This window comes from Mytilus californianus, unplaced genomic scaffold (genome assembly GCF_021869535.1).
Source record: "Mytilus californianus isolate M0D057914Y unplaced genomic scaffold, xbMytCali1.0.p SCAF_9, whole genome shotgun sequence".
NCBI classification, from domain to species: domain Eukaryota; kingdom Metazoa; phylum Mollusca; class Bivalvia; order Mytilida; family Mytilidae; genus Mytilus; species Mytilus californianus.
The window spans coordinates 10,313,353-10,335,443 of NW_026262745.1; the positions used below are offsets into that span (position 1 = coordinate 10,313,353).

Sequence of the window (22,091 nt, forward strand, 5' to 3'; positions counted from 1 at the left end):
ACGTAACAAAACTTCCTGAGAAATACACGACATTGTGCAATGCCAAAATATAAGTACATAGTATCGACAGGATGCATGTGGGACAATAACTTTGATCAGGGACTTTCCGTTTTGAATTTTCCTTGGAGTTCGGTATTTTTGATATTTTACTTTTTGATAAATGTATAGCAATACATATTTAGTTATATTTGTTACTACGGTGTTAAATTGGTATCCTTCAAACCTTCTCTCATTGGTTATAAACGTTTGTATTAACAATATGAATGAATGGTAATTATATATTGAAATATGATATGAATGTTTACAGAATTGCAATTTGAAAATCAGTTTTGTGAAAATTGGTTATGTTTTTAAGCTTACAGAATATTGTCTGACGGATTTATTTTTCAACCAAAATAAGCCAATGAAGATTTTATTCTTTTAGGTCTAGAATGCATTTTTTTTATTCAAAGGACAAAAACATATACATGTATCAGAATTTGTTTATTATTTTTCAGGTAATAGAATCTGGTGCACCACAAGATCTACTGACGGATCCACATTCATTCTTCAATACTATGATAGCTGCACAAACAGTTAAAACTCCTTCACCATAGTGATATCAAGATTTTAAAGACAATTATGCAATACCACATACGGACATCACACATTTCTATGATTATGTTGGAATATACCATGTATATGTTTCCATAATATTTTTGCCATACAATTATTTAATAGCGCAAACAAGCATTTTCATTTTAAAACAAAAAGTAATTTTATATATTCTGGTACTACTAACGTTTCTCTATGACTTATCAATTTGGATTGTCCCTCTCGTATCTTCCGTCTCTCTCAACAACTCTTGCAACAACTCCTGCGATAACTGTTTGAGGGGTCCGTAGGTTACCTATTGCAAGGTAAAATTTCTGCCGTATCCAGCATAGCCCCATTTTCCAGTGGCAGTGTAAATTCGTGCTCATCAACCCGGTCATCATGGAATATTCAAGTAGTATTGACCGTTGGACGTTATGCAATCAACAATCAATAAATCGTATTGCTTTAACAACCATAAATTTTAAACAATCAAATCTGAATAAACGTAGCTGCGACAATAACATATATGTACATTTGTAAAATTGTTTATACCAATTGAAAGCAATTCATATGGTCTTCAACAGTAACATAATTCAATACTGTCCTCACTGACATAAAGTAAGAATACCACACGAGAATCATTCAATAACAAATGATATAAAACTTTCGAAGGCATAAAAAACTTAAGGGCCTTTTCAATCATGCTAACCAAATAATTCTTCTAAAATACATATAAGATCAAATTTGTTGTCAAGGGCATACACAGCGATTGTAACTTGAAAGTGTACAAATATTTTGAATAATGTATCCTTTTAATCATGCCAGTTCATACAGTTCCGACTCAAAGGTAAGCTGGGGTTTTGACGGATGCTATCCTCAGGTATCCATTTGCAATCCAAAGCAGCTATTTAGACCCAGTAGTTTTTTAAAAACGCAAATGGGGTACCAATTGAGATATAGATTAATTTAGGTTAATTTTAGCAACATATTATTACATGCTACATTGAAAAGAAGTTTAAAAAATATATTTGAAATTAAATTCTTAATGCTAGTATTTTGAAGACACAATTCTACAGGCATCAAATACATTAAAAATTAATACGCTTATCGATGATGTTTGAATAGATGTCGTTATCGATTTTACAGTACGTTTGCCCCCTGATATCAAAATAATAAATTGGTTCTATTGTCAAGTTAATATCAAAACCTTCCCTTTTAAGCGTAGTCTTCATTTGTTTGAAAGTTGAGGTTATATCTAGAAAACGAGTAAATCTTAAGAATCTTGGAATAGCATATCCTGCTAGTTGCGTTCTACATTGTTCCTCTATTTTAGAAAGCATTTCGTCAGTCGGTTCTACATTGTCAAAATCAACCAAATGTATTGTTGCCATCCCAGCTCTTCCTTCACAACCTGAATTATCAAACATACACAATATGAGCTGTTGTGAGATAATTATTATTTGTAATAACAAACTTAAGGTTCTAAATTCAAATTATCAAAAAGAACTGTTTACAATCTATAATGCTCGTTACTAACTTCATTTAAAGGGGTGTGGTCCTTTCACAAAACTTCTACAACAGGTACGACTGAAATCGACACTTCATAAGTATTACTGTCATCATCACGAAATAGTAGACTGATACGTGGTGTCTGTGTCTCAACTTTCTAGCGCCATGTTTTCGCCGATTTAGATCTTTAGAATAGTTTTCTGACTGTCAATTTATTGATGTTGTGCTATTCCCTATTGCGACATTTGAATGCGGATTTGCATGTCGAGTAATACATGCATATAAGGAGACGCTTACGTCTGGCTTACAAAATTATAAGTTTTGGTATCTTTGATGAATTTTTTTACCATGTCGACATACTTGGTATCGCTTCTTTTAAAGTTCATACGATTTCCTCATTTAATTTGATTATTGTTTACCTTGAGCTGCCTGTCATGAATTGATTTAAGAGATTTGAACATCTGTAAACAACTGTTGCGTCTTCTTTACCTACTATCTTTACAAGTAAGCTGTCATAGCAAAAAGAATGTACATTATTTCAACCATATCAACTGTAACAGTAGATGTGACTAGGACAAAACATAAAATATAAACACCGAACATCAGCCTTCTGTTTTTGGAGAGCTAAAGAAAAGTTAGATTTAAGTAAGATTGTATGGCAGTGATTTAACATCGTCATGACCTGTAATGAATTGTAAAGGTTTATAACAAATTACTTGTTAATATAAAAAAAAGATGTGGTCTAATTGCCAACGAGACAACTTTCCACAGGAGACCAAATGACACAGAAATTAACAACTATAGGTCACTGTATGGCCTTCAACAATGAACAAAACCCATACCGCATAGTCAGTTATAAAAGGCCCCGAAATGACAAATGAAAAAAAAAACCAATTCAAACGAGAAAACTAACGTCCTAATAGCCTGTTCTTATGTTTTGTCTTGTAGTATAACGCATACACAACTATACTTCGACTATACAAACAACACGTGTATCTATTCTACTTCATAATTGTAAGAGTCAAAATTTAAAAAAAACGAGCACTAATCTCATCATTCCCGCTCTTTCCAACTTTCTTGTCTATTCAAAACTGTGATGGCAGATCTGAGAAGGCCTCTATTGTTTTCATTATATCTTTATCTACACTCTAGCCACTCCTCTACTATTGATAACATTATGTTGAATCCTCTTTTTTGATTGATTAGTTCCTATGGCTACCTCAATTCTTGCCACTGAGCATCTCTTGTGGGTGTCAACAACAAATTCTATTCAGTCGCAAACAAATGTCATGTCTTTTACTTTGATCTACAGTCTTGATATTTTGCTCTTAAATTTACATTGAGCCCAAACCTCGTTTAAATCATACATATATACATATAATGTTTATGAAATCAAACATATATACATATAATGTTTAGGAAAAATCAAACTGAAAACGTCTTCGATCGCCTGTCAATAACAATTGATCTTTAACTTTAAAAATTTTCCACATGATGACACCTTATCCTAAATGAGGATGAGCTACACCATTTATGGGAGACATCTTGATGTCAAAACTTGCTCTTTAAAAATGTACAACTGTTAATAAACAGCATCAATCGTTCAATCGCCCCAAGTCTACAATTAAGTATGACAAGGAACTATTTTACCACATACATGTCGTTTAATGTAAACATAATTACCTGGCACCGTAACACCATAAACACATGTATCTGTTATAAATGATAGCTCAGATATAGTGTTAGCTACTTCAGTAGTAGACACGTTTTCACCTTTCCATCTAAAAAACAGATACATAAAAATGATAGATCAGATAGGTTATAATCTAATGCAGTAGTTGACATTTTTGTTTACCTTTCAACCTCAAAACTAAATTCTGTATTATTTTAAAACATGCATACGTACAACTATATTCATAGGTGATTCTCTTGATTTCGTGTAATGAACCTGGAAGATAGCAAAGGGTGCAATAAATATTAAAATAAAAAGATGTGGTATGATTTCCAATGAGACAACTCTCCACCAGAGACCAAATGACGTAGAAGTTAACAACTATAGGTCACCGTATGGCCTTCAACAATGAGGAAGACCCATACCGCATAATTAGCAATAAAAGGCACAGAAAGAACAAAATTTAAACAATTCAAACTAAAAAACGCACGGCCTAATTTATATATAAAACAATAAACGAAAAACAATATGATGTACAGCAACAAACTACAACCACTGAATAACAGGTTCCTGACTTGGTAAGTAAATATATTCTGATGACACTATATGATTTCTGTAAGCAAATGTATTGAATATATACGTACATTTGTGAGACCATAAAAGGAAAAAGGGAAAGGAAATTCTTCAAGAGATATAATTGATGGCTACCCATATATATCTTACCTAAATGTATCGCCAAGTCTGTCATAAAAGAATATGTAATAATCCTTGTCAATGTAGAGCAAGTCGCCAGAATTGATGTATTTATCTCCATCTTTAAATACATTATAAAGGAATCTCTTTTTATTTGCATCTTCTTTGTTTTTATATCCCTCAGTAGGCATTCGCTTATCGAATCTGATTATCAAAAGCCCAGGTTCACCTACAAAATAAGAGTGTCTTGTATTCACCACAAACAGAAATCAGAAATCCGTGTTAGCATGAAGTTTCTCAACAAAAATCAAAATTTCAATTGGTATGCTGTTTCATTTACTATCGAATATTTGTTACAAAATGTCTGAACTTCCATCATGTATTTAAGATGTATAAAAATAATTATATAAAAAACATCAAAATTCGACAATTATAAAAGTAAATTGATTTTGTAGGTTATTGACTATAAAGATTTTTTTTTCTTGGTATCAAAATTAAATTCTTACCTGTCTCCACCGGAACACATCGTCGCTTATCATTACGGACAGGCTGGTTAGTAACAGAGTCAAACTTGATAAATGCTATCGGAAGTAAAATTTTCTGAAAAATGAAATAATCTCATTATTTAAACTTATAAAATTGATTTGAAACTCGCATTTTTACAAATGTTTATAGAATTAAAACACTTAGAGACCATGATTTAAAATGCATCTAGCAAACTAAGAGTCACAAAAAACACATATAATTTAAATGCAAATGTTAACAACAAATGCCAAGGATTAATGCTGTCAGTGCTTGTTAATCTGTATAATCACTTCCGTCACAGTAATATCTGTCGTTGTTATTGTTTGTGTAAATTGTTAACAATTATAACAGGATTCTTTTTTTAAAGACCTTTATGGTCTGGTTAAGACATTTCGGAGGTGCACTTTTTGTTATTTTTTAATGAAAGAATGAAATGAAATAAACATGCTCATTCGCCAAGTTAATAGAAGATATCGTTTTATCCACAAAATTACACGTATAAAAATCAAAAGTATTGAAGAAAACAATCCTTAAACAGGACCAAGAAATGTATCCTTACCAATAGAGGTGTTATTCGTCCAGTTGCCCCAACTGCATTGTAAAGATTACCAAATCCAAATGAAAGTTCAGTAGCACCATAAATCTCTATAATATCTTCTATCTTAAAACGGTTTTGGAATTCACTCCATATATCTTTTCTCAGTCCATTTCCAATGGCAGCCTTCACTGAGTGTTCTGTATCAATTGTATTCTTAAATTAAAAATTAAGATTGATATTGGTAAATATGGAAGTTTGTTTTCACGCACAGAATGTGAAATAATTAAAAATCTTTTTGACAAAAAAGTTTACATTTTAGCTAACGAAAGACTTGTCCGGAAATAAGTTTTTTTTTAATACACGGACTTTAACATCTACGTTTTGTTTTTGTCCCCACGAATAATTTACCAGCTAAAGTTATTCAAGTAACATATGAAACTTGTTGAACATTAAATTCTGTCGTATGTGTGCAGAGTTAAATGCTTGCCATGTCTTAATTCAGATTTTTTTTTCATTTTTTCATATTTTTTCTGAGAAAGAACAAAAAAAGGTATACATAAAAAAATTTCCAAACCGATTAACAAGCCCAGAAATAATCTCTGTATAATATTATGTTTGACAGGCTTTAAATGTAAAAAACGGAAAATGACACAATAATTGTATGCGTCTTATTCGCTTTCCTTGATTCACCTTAATCAGGATCGTTTTAAGTCATATATTTGACAAGAGTGCACACGTTGAAATGTCTCACCTGCTTTACTGACCGTTGATTTATGTTGAAAGTCTTACAAAAAAGGTTTACACATATAAAGTATCACATAAACTTAACATTTTTAAAGAACCATGACATTGAGGTCAAGTTCAGATAAATCCTGTCAGATTAATATATACACCATACAACAAATATAGTTGACCTATTGCTTATGGTAATTGAAAAGCAGATCAAAGCACAAAAACTTATCATTGACCAATGAACCATGAAAATGAGGGCAATGTCAGGTGATACTTGCCAGACAGACATGTACACCTTACGATTATTCCTACACCAATATAGCTGACCTATTGCTATAAGTATTTGAAAAACAGACTAAAACACAGAAACTTAAAATTGGCCGATGACCCATGAAAATGAGGTCAAGGTCAGATGATACCAACTAGAACGACATATACACCTTACAATCATTCCCTACACCAAATATACTTGACCTATTGCTTATAGTACTTGAAAAACAGACCAAAACGCAAACACTTAACATTGACCAATGAACCATGAAATTGAGGTCAAGGTCAGATGAAATCTGCCAGACTGACACAGTGTTTTCCATTCGACATTTAAGCCGGGTGTGCCGACCACCTTCTTTTGAAAGCCGACCACCTTTCCATTTTAGGAGGTGGTCGGCTTTTTTTCAAATTCCGGATTTTTTTCTGTTCCGCATCTTAAAAATTTAAATACTAATCGCGCCTCACTGATTGTTTTCATTGACAAAAATGGCGGATCATCAAATTTCAATGTTTTGTTTTATTAATCGGGGGAAGAGACAGGCAGATGACGATGGTGATAAGGAAAATTATAGGCCAAATAAGTCAACTAAAACGGATAGTTGTATTGAAATTGTTGAAATGGAATAAAAAGTATCAAAACAACGGAAAAGGCACAGAAGCGATCGCGAAGATAAACAGGTTGGGAAACGTTTACGGGAACCTGTATGATTTTACATACAAGTGTAAATACGTCTACCCCCAAATGAGTGATATCCCTTAAACGAGGGACTGTCTCTCTGGCAAGAGGTTATGTTAATTCTGTCGAAGAAAAGAAAAGAGAAAAACTTCGATTTTTTAACTCAAAAGGGGAAAAAATCGTTATATTCAGACCAACTTTTCTAAAAGAAGGTCCCATTATTTTTAATGATAAAGAAGATATAAGTCCAGGAATAAAAGAGATAGTCATTACATTGAGAGGTTACCCCTCATCTGATAAATATGAACAGGACTTTAAATGGCTAATCGTCACATAAGGAGGATATTACTGCTTTGTGTTCCAAAAATACAGCACTAAAGCGAGGAACAGGACAGAAACTTGGATCGATAAGATATGCATATGCAGGAGGAGGGAGTCCTACAAAAGCCATATCCGAGATCCGCAAAACTAATTTGTCAAATGAATGGCTAGCAGTGATAGCAGAAGAAGAGTTCAATTTTATTAAATGTGTATACAATACTAATCCTTCTTTTTGTGACCCCCTCCAACAGTAAAAAACCCGGTTGGAAATGTTAAAAAAAAAAAAAACACCCGGTTGCAAGTAATTTTTCACAACACCCACCTTACCTTAGTGAACAAGAGGCTCTCAAGAGCCTGAATCGCTCACCTGCATTTCAGAGGAGAAGATTTTTAAATGTTAGCAAACTTGATGAACAAATTGTGTAAAATTGTCTTTAAAGGGCAATAACTCCTTAAGGGGTCAATTGACAATTTTGGTCATATTAACTTTTTTGTAGATCTTACTTTGCTGAACATTATTGCTGCTTACAGTTTATATATATCTATAATAATATTCAAAATAATAACAAAAAACTGCAAAATTTTGCCAAAACTACCAATTCGGTGGCAGCAACCCAACAATGGGTTGTTCGATTCGTCTGAAAATTATAGAGCTGATAGATCTTGACCAACTGAACAATTTTACCCCCATGTCACATTTGCTTTAAAAGATTTGGTTTTTGAGATATAAGCCAAAAACTACATTTGACCCTTATGTTCTATTTTTAGCCATGGCTGCCATGTTTGTCGATAGATACAAACTTCGGATACAATTTATAAACCAGATACCCTAAGAAACATTTAGTTAAAAGTTGAGGGTAATTGGCCCAGTAGTTTCAGAGGAGAAGATTTTTAAATGTTAGCAAACTTGATGAACAAATTGTGTAAAATTGTCTTTAAAGGGCAATAACTCCTTAAGGGGTCAATTGACAATTATGGTCACTTAACTTTTTTGTAGATCTTACTTTGCTGAACATTATTGCTGCTTACAGTTTATATATATCTATAATAATATTCAAAATAATAACAAAAAACTGCAAAATTTTGTTAAAACTACCAATTCGGTGGCAGCAAGCAAACAATGGGTTGTTTGATTCGTCTGAAAATTACAGAGCTGATAGATCTTGAACAAGTAAACAATTTTACCCCTTGTCAGATTTGCTCTAAAAGCTTTAGTTTTTGAGATATAAGCCAAAAACTGCATTTGACCCCTATGTTCTATTTTTAGCCATGGCGGCCATGTTTGTCGATGGATCAAAACTTCGGATACAATTTAGAAACTAGATACCCTAAGGAACATTTAGTTAAAGTTTGAAGGTATTTGGCCCAGTAGTTTCAGAGGAGAAGATTTTTGAAATAGTTTACGACAACAGACGACGACAGACGACAGACGACGGACGACGACGGACGCCAAGTGATGGCATAAGCTCACATGGGGCCCTTCGGGCCCCGGTGAGCTAAAAATGGAGAACACTGTGACATGTACCCCTTACAATCATTCCATACACCACATATAGTTGACCTACTTCTTATAGTATCTGAGAAACGGACTTGACCACATAACTTTAACCTTATCACTGATCCATGAAATCAGGTCGAGGTCAGTTGGACCCAACCTGAACGACATGTTGACCCCACATGATGGACATGTGGACGTTGCAAGGAACCCATATACCAAATATAGTTATCCTATCACTCATATTAAGTGAGTATTTCACTTACCAAAAATAATTTTTTTTTCATGCAGTAAATGAACCACGAAAATGAGGTAAAGGATCATGGACATAAGACAGACGGAAACGTCGTAACATAAGGTATCTGCATACAAGGTATGAAGCATTCGTGTCTTCTACCTTTTGAAATATAAAGATTTATACAATTAGTTTACGCCGCCGCCGGATTGTAATCCCTATGTCTCGCATACTAAAATAGGTGAGATAAAAACCAAAGATGTATAAGCACCGTAATAATCAACACTCACAATCAAACACTTGGTCTTAATGATCTGGATCTAGTTTCAGAAGATAGGTTTAAATAAACTTATTTGTAAAAATACTTAAGTTAAAATGTTAAATGAAAAAACAAACTGATAACTATTGTAAGATTTGATTACAGTACACGAAATAGTATATCGATCGGGAATACTGCTGGATATTTTCTAAGTTCAGCATCATGGGAGTCTGCAAAATTATCAAATGTAAATACAAAGTTGGATGTACATGTGGAAGCACACATTCTAGATTTTTTAAAGGCTTCACCGTTGAAACCCGTTGAAGGTAATTATGAAAGCAGGCACTATGATAAAGTACAAAATGTAACATAATGGTCTAAATCCATAACCAAGACAGTTTACCTTACCAACAGAATAAAACACCCATTACCTACCTTGGGGTTATTGACTAAGTAGCGGCACATTTCTCCTATGTACTGAATTATGGTGACATTATGCTGACGGCATTCCTGGAAAAACCTGCTGGCAGAAAATCTTTCGGACAGAACCATTGTTATTCCTTAAGGGTAAAGTAAGTGGCATATTTGTATAATAAACATTGACGTTTTCAATCGCTCTTTTACATAATTTTTACTATCTCTCATCAAAATAATAGAATAATAAATTTAACCAAAGAATGCAACTTCGCCTATCTGCTGGTGGATGTTTTCTCTCCGAGGGTATCACCAGTCCAGTAGTCAGCACTTCTGTGTTGGATAAATTATCATTTAAATGTCACAATCATAAATCAACTGTTTTACAAAAGTTTTGAACTACTAAGGATTTTATACCCATAGGAATAGATTATTTAGCAAAACTTTTCGGAATTTAGGGTCCTCAATGCTCTTCAACTTCAAACATTATTTGGCTTTTTTTTAAATGTATTCGAGCGTCACTGACGAGTCTTTTGTAGACGCGCGTCGGGGGTACACAAGTTTAATCCTGGTATCTATAATGAGTTCAGGGATACATCTATTTACGATTACTCCTGGAGACATCAAATAGTTTTAAGGAATTAATTAACTTTTAAATAAATAATATAAACAAGTTTTAAAAAATGGACAACATCGTCGGTCAGAATTCAAAGAACCACATCTTATATGTAGGGACAAGGGTAGAGGATAGGAGTATGATTTATTTTTTCAAAGTATTTATGCTCTAAAATGACTTTTCATACAATATTTGATCTTTCGAAACGTCCTTAATTGCAGTGCATATATAAAAGAAATACATCTTTGAAAACAGTTTAATTTCCTTTGTTTTTCTATTAATACAACTTAAAGTTCGCTAATAACACATTTACTTACATATTATTAAAACTTGTCTGATGTAAATTCACCTTTATACTTTCATTTTTGTTGTTGCACCAAATACAATGAACAAACAAACGTTAATATCACTGATTCTGCGAGTTTATTAAAAAGTAGAAATTGCTTTTAAAACATCGGAATTAGAAACTCAAGAGACCTCAAACCTCAGTAGCAATAATTTTATTAATTTAGAAAATATGACATCATGGCTTACCATATCTTCTTATAGTTCCGACTCCAAACATTGATCCAGCAGAGTGGTAAAGGGGAAGACATGTGTAAAGTATATCATCTGAAGTGGTACTGGTTCTGTATGCCAATAAAAACCCAGCAAATAAACACTTTAAATGTGTCACAATAACAGGTTTCGGTAAACCTAAAATGAATATCAATTACGCATAATTATGAAGAGGAATTAATAGGGATTGATAAAAAAGAACAATCTGGCAATTGATAAGCTAGGTTCTATAAAACAATCGCTTTGATCAATGGGAATACAATCAATTTTCTATTATAATAGCTACATTTGTGTACGTACCTTTGAATTGAAATTAATTTTTAAGCGAAAGAAAGCGAACTGCCCGCTGACTACCGGTGAATAACAAATACCAATAGCTTGCCCTAGCAGAAGATATGCTGTATACGTATTTACCAATTTTGGTGATGATGATCTGGTATTCAAACTCCAGGGGCAAATATTAGGTCATATTATACGAGAACATGTATATGATGTAAATGTGAATCCTGATTTGTACTAGACCGACATGATGGGCAACACTTTCAACGTGGTAGTACACAATTAATTAATGACAAGTCGCCCAAACCCGCACACACTTTTTCTGACTCCGAGACGATTAACCTAAATTCGGCGTACTTAGCGGAGAAGCAGTAAGTACCAATGTTGAAGTCTAACTGGACTGTATGGTGACCACTAGATTGTTTTCCTATCGTTGATTTACTCGACATCCCTTTCATTCATTTCTACTTAGAAATATATACATTGATAGGTATATGACAGATTGTTTCCACCACGAAAAATAAATCATACGAGATGATTTATTTAAATAAATGATTCATTTGTGAGTGGAAGTGGGCAATCAACACATTTTAATTGTATTTTGATGCTTATTCCGGGGGGCACAATATGAATATGAATAGATATCGGTAGTACATTAACATTTTCAACTTTTTAGAGTTACATGTAAACATTGTGTGAGGAAATACATTTACTACAGAATAGATCATCTCTCATTCTTTCCTTACAATTTATTGGATTTACTATCGAATCTGTTCCAGGAGTAATCCAATTGACAATAATTGTTTCTTTTTGCTTAATTTTTCAATTTTTTTAAGATTGTCGCTTATCTCTGTTTCACCTTCTAAGTTTTTTTTTCGATTTTTTTGTCACTTTTCGCTTTTTTTTTCGAGCTTCCAAGGTCTATTTTTCTGTTTCTTTTTGTGAACTTTTTCTTTTTTTTATTGTTTTGTACCTTCAGCTCTTACTGTAATAAGTGATGCGTCAAATATAAATTTATATGTACATATATACAAATATTGATCGCCAAAATAATGCAAGTTCTTTTCATTTTGAAATAATTCGCATTGTAAAAGACAATCATTTTTTTTTATGTTGCTGAAGGCCTAAATATAACCACCATATATACCTTACAAAAACATACCCTACCTGTTGTACCCGACGTAAAAATTAAACAATTAGTAGACATCACGTTGACGTTTGACCTCATATCACGTGAGATTCGATCTTCTGGTGCAGCCTTCATTTCAAAGTTTAACCGTCTGAATATCGAAGGTATTTCGACATCTGTTGAATCAAAAGTGTACAAGTCAATGTTTTCTAATTCCTCAGCGATATCTTCTATAGCTGCATACAGTTCGGAACCTTAAAATAGTAGAACATTTGGTTGCAAATTGTACATGATGCAAAATGAGAACCCTTCAATGATGCGAATATCTAGAAGATGATAGAGCTTTATTACTTCCAGTGGCAAATTAAATGCATAGTCAGGACGAGAACATGTTAATGTGATTTGAAAATGAAATCTGTTTTGTACTACATGTAGACCGACACGCTAATCCAGAATTTTAACGTGCAAGTTCACAATGTAACACCCGAAGGAAGATATGTCTCCATTCCCGGATACATTATGCTGATTCCGAGAGGAACAGTCTTTTCTCTAATTCCCACAAGCCTCATGTTTGGTGGAGGAGCAAAAAAACAATTTTCAAGTCTTTGATTTGACCCGGCCAGGAAACGAACATACGACGTCTGTCACTCGAGGCTACAACGGGACCACCGAGATGGTCCAAAACAGCGCACAATTATTCTTCGTATAATTCAAGTAAAGGCATTGCAACATATTCTGTATGATTAAAGAATAAAAGAAACGTGTAAAAAGTACAAAATGATACTGCGATTCATTTCTTAGTATTCAATAGATTACACTAACTGTTTGTATATGTGTACAAGGAGGGTTTGGCGCCAACAAACTAGTTTAACCCCGGCACATTCTATATGTGCCTGTCCCAAGTCAGGAGCCTGTAATTCAGTGGTTGTCGTTTGTTGCTGTATATCATATTTGTTTTTCGTTCATTATTTTGTACATAAATCAGGCCGTTAGCTTTCTCCTTTGAATAGTTTTACATTTGTCATTTCGGGGCCTTTTACAATAGCTGACTGCGGTTTTACTCATTGTTGAAGGCCGTACGGTGACCTATATTCATAAATGTCTGTGTCATTTGGTCTCTTGTGGAGAGTTGTTTCATTGGCAATCATACCACACCTTCTTACTTTTATACTTACTTTGTGTGTGTCTTTTTCTCTATCAGAAATACCCCCTTGATGCAGGCAGAAACTTACCTGAGTTAAAGAAAACTGCTTTGGCTTCGCTCGAAACTATACTGTGAAGAAGTGACTTTTTTCTTTGGTTAAAATTAAGAAAAGCAACTTCTACTCCAATTTTCTCAAAACCTGTAAATAAGTCATTAAACATATTATTTTACATAAAATAAAATAATTTGAAAAATATGATAACTAAGCTTTAAACCGTTTTGCAAAGGTGAACAAGCATTGTGGCCCATTGTCTAAAAAAAACGAATTGCATTAAATCATTAAATGTAAATGAATTTAATAAGATTTACAATGTTTAACGTCAAAACTTTCACGAGAATAAAGAAAAATGGTGATTTTATGCAGTTTCTTGTTCCGTATCTCTTTTGCAAAAAAATCATGCACAGCTAAATAGCAAGACTTTTCTTATAGCTATCTATATATTCCAACCATAAATAAAGCTTTGATTTGGGTGTCCATACTGTTTGCGTTCTAAACTGTACTAAGATGCTGATACAAAAACAAGAATAATAAAATACTTTTACAAAGAATACTATTTCGTCCTGTTTTGTTGCCACGGTAACTTAAGTATGAAATTTATTTTTGTTTCATTTTTTTCCAAAATATGCACCTTACTTTACAACTTCTTTTTAATCCTGTTAGGTATCAAAAGTATTTCCAGACTGTCTACTAATCTTTGAACAACATACATGTATGATAACGCGAAGTTAGGTTAGTTTTTTTTATCTTTACCTTTTCCTCTCTTAATAACTGACTGTGCACGAGGTTCATTAAGGAATAAGATAGTATTTGATTGAAATTTATTAATTAATGATGCATACATATTATCATCATATATTAATTAGAAATATTTATCTTATAAAACAAACATCGAAACAATGAGAAAAGGCTTCAAACCACGTAAATTAATTATACTGGAGAAATGCAATTTATTCGCCACTCCAAAGACATTCCTATTATCATAGACTTTAAATGAGCTTACCAAACCACGTCCAAACAAAAGCGGGCTCATTGTATATCATTATGGCCACGGTATCACCTTGCTTCAAACCAAGACTTAGAGCTACGTTTGCCACTTTATTTGCCATTTTGTCCACTTCTGTAAAACTGTAGGACCTTTCTTTATGGATTATCATCGGTTTATGACAAAACTTATCAGCTGTTCTCTCAAATAAATCTATAGGTAATTCTTTTTTCCTCTTGCTCTTTTCCACTTGGATAACAGTTTTCATAACAATTGTTAGAAACTTTATATCTCCATATAACCATGGAAATTTTATCCGAAACAGCAAATAAAGAGCTCCCAGTGCACCAAAACAGGCTGTCAGAAACTTAAACATTCTATAAAGAAAAACGTATTCTTATCTCAACAAGGCTGTCAGAAACTTAAACATTCTATAAAGAAAAATGTTTTCTAATCTCATCAAGTTGTTGCTAGGTTTGATGAATCCATAACAAATCTTATCTGTACAGATTTGTATGATGTGATATCTTTTGTTTTCGTCAAATAATTGATTTGGAATTTTTAATTGGAAAGGGCTCTTGTCAACCATCTTTTTTTATGTATTTAAGTAACTGCTAATGGGTTGGTACCCCTGTCAGTCTACGAAAGAATCATTCGCTAATTCTAATATGACACTCTTCAAACGCTTTGAGTACATACCCCAATCTCCGGCGCAGAGCTGACATTCGCTCCGTACCTACTTCGTATCACTATACTGAATTTGTAGTGTAGTGTACTGAGTATACGGAACTGAAACGAGCGCTGTACGGAGATTGTACATACCCGTGGTAAAATATGAAAATATTGTATGTCAGCTGATCGGCAACGTCATGATTTGTTTGGGAAGTTCCCATTATACTCTCACGTCTTTTTATGAAAGAGTTACCCGAAACCAATCAGTGTAAACGACGTCATTGGATGATGACGTAAGAATATTAGCAGTCTACGGGAAATGCACGAACGTGAAACTAAAAGTTATCAAAACACTGAAACATAAACAAACGATGATGAAGAATTGTTGAAAGTCAATTTTCTTCAAAAAAAAATTAGATAATCATTTAATTTCGTCCAAACCTGTCTAAGTATGTTATTGTAAATCTTTAAGCATGTCACTAATTCAGTTTTCTTTGTTCAATATTAATATTGTGTTTAATTAATATTATGGGAACAACAAATACTTGCCATCACCTAGACCGCTTCAATCCAAAAAAAAAAAATGCCGTATTTGTCTTATTAGAGTAGAAATAATTCACGGGGGCTTGAATTTATACTGATTTTCCCCCTCGCTATCGATCGTGGTAAAAGATTTCGCGTAAGGGACCAACTCGTGATAAAATCAGTATAAATGCTAGCCATTTGAATTATTTCTTGATTAGACAATGCTGGTGTATAGAATATAGAATAGAGGGTAAACAATAAAGAATAGAGAATAATGAGGTGCTTAATTGTAAAGAATATATAATAATGGACAAAATAATAAATTACAGAAAAATGGCTTAAAGATTTAGTGTAAAAAAGGAAGACCCCATCCAAACAAGACACTGAGAAAACTACATATGCCACATTGAACTGAGAATAATGTGAGTATTTTTTGTTTGTTTTATTTTTTCTGCCTGTAGTTCATAATCATGAGGTTGCTATCAAAAATACTGAAATGCCAATCTGCAAAGATTTGACCTTTGTCTTTGTTATTCTATATGTTTTAGTAAATGACATATGTTTATCATCGGTAAAGAGTTTCAAACTTTGTAATAATAATTATATTAAATGTGCGTTCCATACAACATTGTACAATAATACCGGGTCATAGCGATTTGTGATAAAAATACAGGAGATATGATTAAGTTTAACCTATGCAGATACATGTTCTACATTGATCTAGTTTTCAAAGTTTATAAGAAAATAATGTGAATATTTTTTGTTTATTTTATTTTTTCTGCCTGTAGTTCATAATCATGAGGTTGCTATCAAAAATACTGAAATGCCAACCTGCAAAGATTTGACCTTTGTCTTTGCTATTCTATATGTTTTAGTAAATGAAATATGTTTATCATCGGTAAAGAGTTTCAAACTTTGTAAAAATAATTATTTTAAATGTGCGTTCCATACAACATTGTACCATAGCGATTTGTGATAAAAATACAGGGGATATGATTAAGTTTAACCTATGCAGATACATGTTCTACATTGATCTAGTTTCATAAATTAATGGACAATGTTTCGAATATTATTATTGCTCAATTTCTTATGCATGTGTAATCGTAATAATGTATCATATTTCACATGAGATACATACCTTAGTAGGTAGCCTCACCCGACCTTTGACCGTTAAGATATACGGTAAGCAGTAACTCTATAAGGATAATTAACTTCTAAACAATCAACTGTTACATCTTGCATTGTCTTGATTTAATGTACATTGTATAAACTTTGAAAACTACTTATTAGAAGACTATAATGATTAATATGAATTTTATTAACAACAGAAATAATTCACGAAAATAAATCTCACAAAAGTTCAAATGAATCGCTTACTAGAAAATCAAGGTCAGTATTATATAAATCGCGTCTTTTAATGACTGATTCGCTAGTCTGGTAAACATTGCCATATTTGGTTAACAAAGACGAAGAAAACGTAATGGTATTTCAGATTTTTATGATATTTTGCAGAACTCTTTGAAGTGTATCTGAAAAAGATCTATTAATAAATGTATCGAATGGGCGTAAAAAGTGCCGTTCAGCATGTTCAGGTAGCTGGGGTGTCTTCCGCCATCTTGGATTTTGAAATAGCAGATAACAATCGGTCTATATCTCAAATGAAATGTGCAAATTTCAAAAAAACTCAGATAGAAGGGGAGATAACTCACTGACAGATAAAGTAACTTTTATAATAGAATGTGTTGTGAATTTACCTATTTTATTATGTAGCAAGAAAACGCGTCCGGTGACCCATTTTTCTTTTTCTTATCTGAAGGCATATTATCAGATCGAGCTATCTTCTCATATTTTATCTTACAATTCTATGGTGTAGTTTTCTTTTTATCACACAAAATTGTGTTTTCCATGCATAATCTATATAAAATCTGACAATTTTGCACAACCTGTAGCGTGAAAAAAAGCCCGGTGACCTATACTTTTTATTATATTTTTGATAAATTATTAAAAAATTCTATGGATATTAATTATAATGAAGACCCCTTATCCACCTTAATATATACACGTATTCATTTTTGTAAAATAACGGTTGATCGAAGAAATGTCTAAAACAATTGTCTAAAAACTACATTTTATTGCTAAGAAGATTTCCGTTATAATACATTGCAATTCTATAAAATTTATATTGGGACATCAGCTTCGCTTTTGATATCTGAAGCAAGTTAGTTTGCTGTTTTCAGTTTCTGACCATCTTCATATAATTTATCTTGACTTTTCAAGCTTATCGGCAGACATGCTTAAAATTGTAAAGTAAAATCGTTAATAAGAGGTAAAAAAATATGTAAGCATTGCAATTGATAGGTCCTGTCATAATTTCGTATTTTCATAAAATATAATGTAGACCGTGTATTGCTGATCAATATTGATGTTCAACCCTGAGTACAGAATATGTCTACCTAATTAATATAATAATATTCTTAAACAAATATATGTTATATATAATATTTACATTATCAAACTGTATAATATTGTATGTACAGTCTCTCATACTAGTAAATCTTTTAAGATTGGCAAATACAATGTTAATGTAATGTTTCTTGTTACCTGTTTTATGTACCTGTATGAATATTTTATTGTGTAAATATATGTAATTGTATGTGGTAAGACTATAATAAAATATTGAATCTGAATCTGAATCTATAATTTTCAAATTAAAAGGAAGACGTTTTAAATTGTGCAGTAATCGCGTCATGAGAGGGCGATAGTTTCTAAACATGCTTGACTCGTCAGATTTTCTGTAAGGATTTCAAGATATATATATGGTAATTACTTGCATTTTATCGTTATGTTTTAGCCATGGCGGCTGATGGACCATACTAGAATTAATAAATCAAAAATAGAAATCCCAAGAATATCTCTGTGGAAGTTTTATTTCAGAGGAGAATATTTTTGCAAACGTTAACAGCGGACCAACGAAGGACACAGAAATCAAAAGCTTATAAAAATTTCTGGCAGGAAAATACCTTTAGTAATAAACAATCAATGAAAACGAAGGAGTAAGGTTACTAAATTCTCACTCTTTTTTTTCCGTTAAGATTTTGTTTTTAGTAAAAGTGATGCATGTAGGCCTAGTGATTTCTGTGAAAGCTATTATCATCAAATGCCGAAAAGCGACTAATCACTAAAATCAACTTGTCTGTACTTAGTGTCTTTTTGTTGTTTGGATATACAAGTCCCCGGCCACGTCCACTTGTATTTGTAGTATTTGTATTTTTATCCATCTGATGAGTTAACTAAAGCCTCTTTCAACTGATTTGTATAGTTCATTCTTATGTTGTACTGTTACGCCACTGTCCTAGGTTAGGGGGATGGTTGGGATCCCGCTAACATGTTTAACCCCGCCACATTCTTTATTTATGTACCTGTCCCAAGTCAGGAGCCTGTAATTCAGTGGTTGTCGTTTGTTTATGTGTTACATATTTGTTTTTCGTTCATTTTTTGTACATAAATTAGGCCGTTAATTTTCTCGTTTGAATTGTTTTACATTGTCATTTCGGGGGCTTTTATAGCTGACTGTGTGGTATGGGCTTTGCTCATTGTTGAAGGCCGTACGGTGACCTATAGTTGTTAATTTCTGTGTCATTTGGTCTCTTGTGGAGAGTTGTCTCATTGGCAATCATACCACATCTTCTTTTTTATATTTGTGCTTTAAGGTTTTTTATGATCGTCATTCTGAATGATGATTATATAATATCTAAATTTCGTAGGGCTCTGTATTGATTGAACCTTCAGAATATTCTTATTTTTTCAAGTTTAGTAAAGTGTGAAGATAATGTAAACGCTAATGGGGGTTAGGCTTTTTCAACAAATTTATTAAAATATATGTTAGGCTTTGTGATTAATTAAGTGCCAGTCATCATTTTTTATTTACTATATACTACGTATACACCGTCACGGTGGTTTTGTGGTAGCGTTTTTGCTTCGCGGCATCTATGAGATAGGAGTCAAAACTGTTCGATTCGGAGTTAGATTAATATGTCTAGGTAGGATGACATATCAATAATAAGTAGATGTGGTATGATTGCCAGTGAGGCAACAACCAATCAGAGGCCAAATGAAGTGGATGTTAGCAACTATAGGCAACCGTACGGCCTTCAACAATGAAAAAAAAATCCACACCGTATAGTCGGCTATAAAAGGCCCCGGCATAAAAAATATGAAATAATCCAAACGAGAAAACTGACGGCCTAATGTCAAGCAAAAACAATTTACGAAAAACTTATTTCAGGATGTACTTAGGTGAAATTAAAAAAATCTAGAAGTTAAAATTGATACTATAAGTCGGATGAGCATTAGTTAAGGAACAAAATAAGCTAAACATATTGAAAGGCTATGGAGCTCCTTTTCGAGATATTTGTGTTTTAAAAAATGGCGGGAAAGTCTGACTCGGACTTTTACCTTGTATTTGCATTGGTATTATTTGGATCTCAAATTGAAAGAAAAGAAATCTAGAATCTGCTTAAATTTTGGTAAATGACCTTTTATGAGCTATTGAAGGCTTATATGAAAAGAAAAATGGGTGTTATGGGGCAAAATATTTTACCCTGTATCGTAGGAAAAAACCAAGGAGTCCGAACATCTGACACAAATTCCTAAACCTCACCTAAGTACATCCTTAACAGACATGAAACAACAACCATAATGATTGATCTAGCACCTTACAAAATATGACACAGCGTGTCGATATATTACAAAACAAGGTATATATATTCATATCAAATTAACATTCTTTCGTATTGAATATTCAATGCCATGTTATATATAGATGCCACTTGACAATTAATTCATACAATAACATTTTATACTGGCTTTCAGCAATTGCGCGCATTCTTTGAAACGGTTTTAATAAGCATCTAAAAGAGCAAGCTTACAAAACCCTAGTAAGGCCCCAACTAGAATATGCCACAACAGTATGGGACCCATATCATCAGAAACATATTGACCAAATTGAAAAAGTTCAAAGGAGGGCTGCGCGATACGTCACCAAGCGCCACAGAAACAGATCAAGTGTCACGGACATGATTAATGAATTGGGTTGGAAAAGTCTCCAAGAACGACGCAGAGAGGCCAGGCTCGCAATGATGTACAAGATCGTCAACGACAAAGTAGCCATCAGCAAAGACATGTACCTCCAGAGACCAACCAGAGTATCCAGACATACACAACAGCATGGATACATGGTACAAACAGCAACCAAAGACTGCAGGAAATGGTCCTTCTTTGTGAACACCACCAAAGACTGGAACAAGCTTCCCCCGGAGATCGCCACAGCACAGTCATTTGAGACATTCAAATCTCAAATGACCAACCTTACAAAATAAGATGAACATTTGTTTTTATCCTGTTTTTAACCATGCAGAACCAATTTGCCAGTATATTCAGAAAGTTGAATGTGGGCAGTATATGGAAGAAGAAGAAGAATTTGTACTTTTTAATTTTAAACATAACTACAGGATTAGGTATTTATAATTCGTCCTCTTTCTGTCCCTTATGTTGTTTCATTGGTCGAGATTATAAAAATGATTGAAAGGGGGTGAATTGTTCAACTCCAGACCATGTGTATTTGACTCGTCCGATTAAGAACATTAATCAGTGTTGTCTTGTTTATATCAGAGTGCTATGTTTTTGAACTTGTACGAATTTCGTATTTATTAAGAGATTGGCATATGACTCATAAACCATCCTAATGTTTACGACCGAATGAGGACTTTTTGACTATTTTCGTTTGTTTTATTTTGTGTATTGTTTGTTTTGCCACACGACTTCCATTGATTCAAATTAATTGTAAATGGGTTGTTTCTATCTCTTTATGGCTATTGTTCTGTTGATTTTCGACTGCAGGTTTTTCTTAATTGCTACAATATCTTTTGAAACGCTTCGCCTCTTTACTTTCAATCAGGAATGCTGCAGCTTAAACTATAGTAAATATGCATCCATAGAATAATTTAAGTCAGCTTTGCACCAAATTGACCAAATGGTTTTATAGGAGACGATTTTTTTACACGTGACGAATATATACGATCGGCTAAGTAAATACATCACGCCGACTACTAAGGATAGGTGAGCTTAAATCAATACCAGTAACGGATCCAGAGTCCCCGCTTTTGATCGCCATTTTTTTTTACTATATCATGTTTTTCACGATCTATATGA

At 33.1% G+C, this 22,091-nt stretch overlaps 2 protein-coding genes across 2 annotated transcripts in view; one reads left to right on the forward strand and one right to left on the reverse strand.

Annotated features, from left to right (window-relative positions):
• LOC127715775 (ATP-binding cassette sub-family C member 5-like) overlaps positions 1-959 on the forward strand; it is a 38,442-nt gene extending 37,483 nt beyond the window's left edge. The window contains exon 31 of the mRNA XM_052221921.1: positions 498-959. Within this exon, the coding sequence (XP_052077881.1) occupies positions 498-596 (99 nt within the window). The 3' untranslated portion in view covers positions 597-959. The remainder of the gene's footprint in view (positions 1-497) is intronic.
• Positions 960-986: 27 nt separating this feature from the next.
• LOC127715777 (long-chain fatty acid transport protein 5-like) lies at positions 987-11,817 on the reverse strand. Its single transcript, XM_052221922.1, has 8 exons — positions 11,748-11,817; positions 11,066-11,227; positions 9,937-10,061; positions 5,535-5,726; positions 4,957-5,050; positions 4,481-4,679; positions 3,769-3,866; positions 987-1,987 (listed from the first exon to the last, which is right to left on the reverse strand). The coding sequence occupies exons 1-8, from the start codon at positions 11,815-11,817 to the stop codon at positions 1,665-1,667; spliced, it is 1,263 nt and encodes a 420-aa protein (XP_052077882.1). The 3' UTR covers positions 987-1,664.
• Between the last annotated feature and the right edge of the window lie 10,274 nt (positions 11,818-22,091).